This window comes from Penaeus japonicus, unplaced genomic scaffold (genome assembly GCF_977035675.1).
Source record: "Penaeus japonicus unplaced genomic scaffold, GWHDUDI00000001_assembly GWHDUDI00000002, whole genome shotgun sequence".
NCBI classification, from domain to species: Eukaryota; Metazoa; Arthropoda; class Malacostraca; order Decapoda; family Penaeidae; genus Penaeus; species Penaeus japonicus.
This window is the reverse complement of record NW_028234404.1, coordinates 3,095,143-3,097,642: the sequence shown is the minus strand read 5'-3', so window position 1 is coordinate 3,097,642 and position 2,500 is coordinate 3,095,143. Positions and strand designations below refer to the sequence as shown.

The 2,500-nt window shown below is 33.6% G+C and overlaps 1 protein-coding gene across 1 annotated transcript in view; it reads left to right on the top strand.

Annotated features, from left to right (window-relative positions):
• Positions 1–2,381, top strand: part of LOC122245769 (uncharacterized) — an 11,764-nt gene extending 9,383 nt beyond the window's left edge. Inside the window, exons 2-4 of the mRNA XM_086545943.1 lie at positions 942–1,002; positions 1,504–1,681; positions 1,847–2,381. Of these exons, the coding sequence (XP_086402069.1) occupies positions 942–1,002; positions 1,504–1,681; positions 1,847–2,039 (432 nt within the window). The 3' untranslated portion in view covers positions 2,040–2,381. The remainder of the gene's footprint in view (positions 1–941; positions 1,003–1,503; positions 1,682–1,846) is intronic.
• The last annotated feature ends 119 nt before the right edge of the window (positions 2,382–2,500 follow it).

Here is a 2,500-nt window from a genome sequence, read left to right as displayed (position 1 = left end):
AACAAACCACGTGCATGTACATGTATTCGCAATATTGAAACCATGCGGTAAATTCAGCTGACTATGATTCATTATATCGATCTATACAAGTACCTGTTTATTTTCGTGATTCATTCATTTATATCTCTATCGTCTCTGCATTGATATTGTAGAATATATTGAGAAGACCCGACCCGACTTACGTCAGAACTATGTGATAATCCTTTGTCTCCTTGTGAAGGTAATTAGCACTGGTAGTATGATTGACAGATGTCGCTGGTCACCACTACCTCTGCTAAATTATACTGGCATTGCCAATTAGGCTCGTAGGAATTAAATTAGTTTGCTTACCGTTCTTATGGCAGTTGCATTTTCATCATGTGAAGCTTAGGGTATGGCTCTTACTTTTGCCATTCAGGAAGCAAAGTTCTTAAAACAAATTATGTCTGACCTATCTGGATTTAAGAGTGAAGTCTGTAGATATAGGAGTTGATAACCAAAATGCTATTAATCTTGCCAAGAATCCTTTTAAATACCAAAGATCAAAGCACATTGACATCCATTACCATTTAATTATAGATGAAGCAAAGGTGGGAAATGTAGATTTATCCCATATACCTACTAGAGAAAATCCAGCTGATATATTTACCAAACCGGGATCTCAAAAGGTGTTATAACCCATCTTTAATTAGGAGGGGGTGTTGGAATAATTAAAGATTATACTAGGATAAGGATGATAATACTTTTATATCTACAATTTATACCTCAAATGAATACCTCATGTTAAACTTTGCTACTCATAACAATGTAAGTTTTCTCTTATAAAGTGTAATGCAACCAACCACTGTGTTTCTCTGATCCCCAACTCATTTATCTGTACAGTGATAAGCCAAACTTTTTAGTTATACTTTTTCCCACCACCTCAACAAATACAACTGATTTTTTTTTTTTTTTTTTTACAGATGACTAAAACTGCCGCCTTAGAGGGGGCCTGTGATCCTGTAACCTGTTTTATGGCCAATAGTAAGTATAGATTCACTGATCTTTACTGTATAAAAACGTGAAAATAAAAATAAACTGAGCTTTACTGTATAAAAACGTGAAAATAAAAATAAAGAGCTCTACTGTATAAAAACGTGAAAATAAAAATAAACAGCTTTACTGTATAAAAACGTGAAAATAAAAATAAATTGAGCTTTACTGTATAAAAACGTGAAAATAAAAATAAACTGAGGTTTACTGTATCAAAACGTGAAAATAGAAATAAACTTGGCTTTACTGTATACAAACGTAAAAATAAAAATAAATGGAGCTTTACTGATTAAAATAAACGGAGCTTTACTGAATAAAAACGTAAAAATATAAGTAACGGAGCTTTACTGATAAAAATAAACGGAGCTTTACTGTATAAAAACGTAAAAATAAAAAAAACGGAGCTTTACTGATAAAAATAAAGTGATCTTTACTGTATAAAAACGTATGAATAAAAATAAAAAAAGACCCACATATATTCTTATCCTCTAGGTCTGCGAGGTCTGAATTGGCAGTACGAGCCAGAGTTCAAAGTCCTCTACTTCACCGTCCAGCCGAGATGTGGATCCCAAGAGTATGTTTATCGATCGATCAACATGTGCAAGCGTTCTTCTCCCCATAAGTTCTGGTTTTCCATGGAGGCTCTTCGCGAAAGGCACCCGAATGCAAAGTAGGTTGAATCCTGGTGTGTGGAATTGTGGATCTGCTTTTGTTTCATATTTATATTTATCAAGTGTTCTTGCTTATCATTGAGAACGTTGAATCATTCCGAGTGCAGACACAACCGAAGTGTAAACCCTGTTCTTACAAAACTTTATTTTCATGATTCCCTCAGGATAATTCTGTCGGTGCACCAAGGAAAGGAATATTTTTCGTACCACACAGTGTACCCGTGGCGGAAGGACCTATATGGAGCCATGGCCAACCTCTCTATCCAGGAGACTTTGGAGGTTCCTCAGCTGCTAGACCGCTACAGCGCTCTCTTTAGCAATGTCACCAAAAGTAAAAGTCGGAAGAAAAAGAGATGAGAGATGTTTTGTTTTGAGTTTAATTTTCTCTTAATTGTAAATCAGTGATGTTAAAAAAAAAATAGTCTGTATGCTGTTGATGCATATGCAATTGATGTTGCATTTTCATTTATTTTACAGCAAAGAGTATTGTGTGTATATATAAAGTGAGTTATTAACTGATGGGAAGTGTGGAAATCCATTTCAAATATTTGACAGATAACGGTAATCAGGATTACCTTTCAACATTCCATTAATACTTCCAGACGCTGCTGTAACATATTTTTATATTAGCTACTTGCGTAGGATTCGGTGTGAGGTAATGGTCATATATCATCAATAAAAGCTATTTTACTATGGTTATTCACCGGTACTTCCTTTTTAACCATATGAATTTACACACACACACACACACATACATATATATATATATATATATATATATATATATATATATATATATATATATATATATATATATA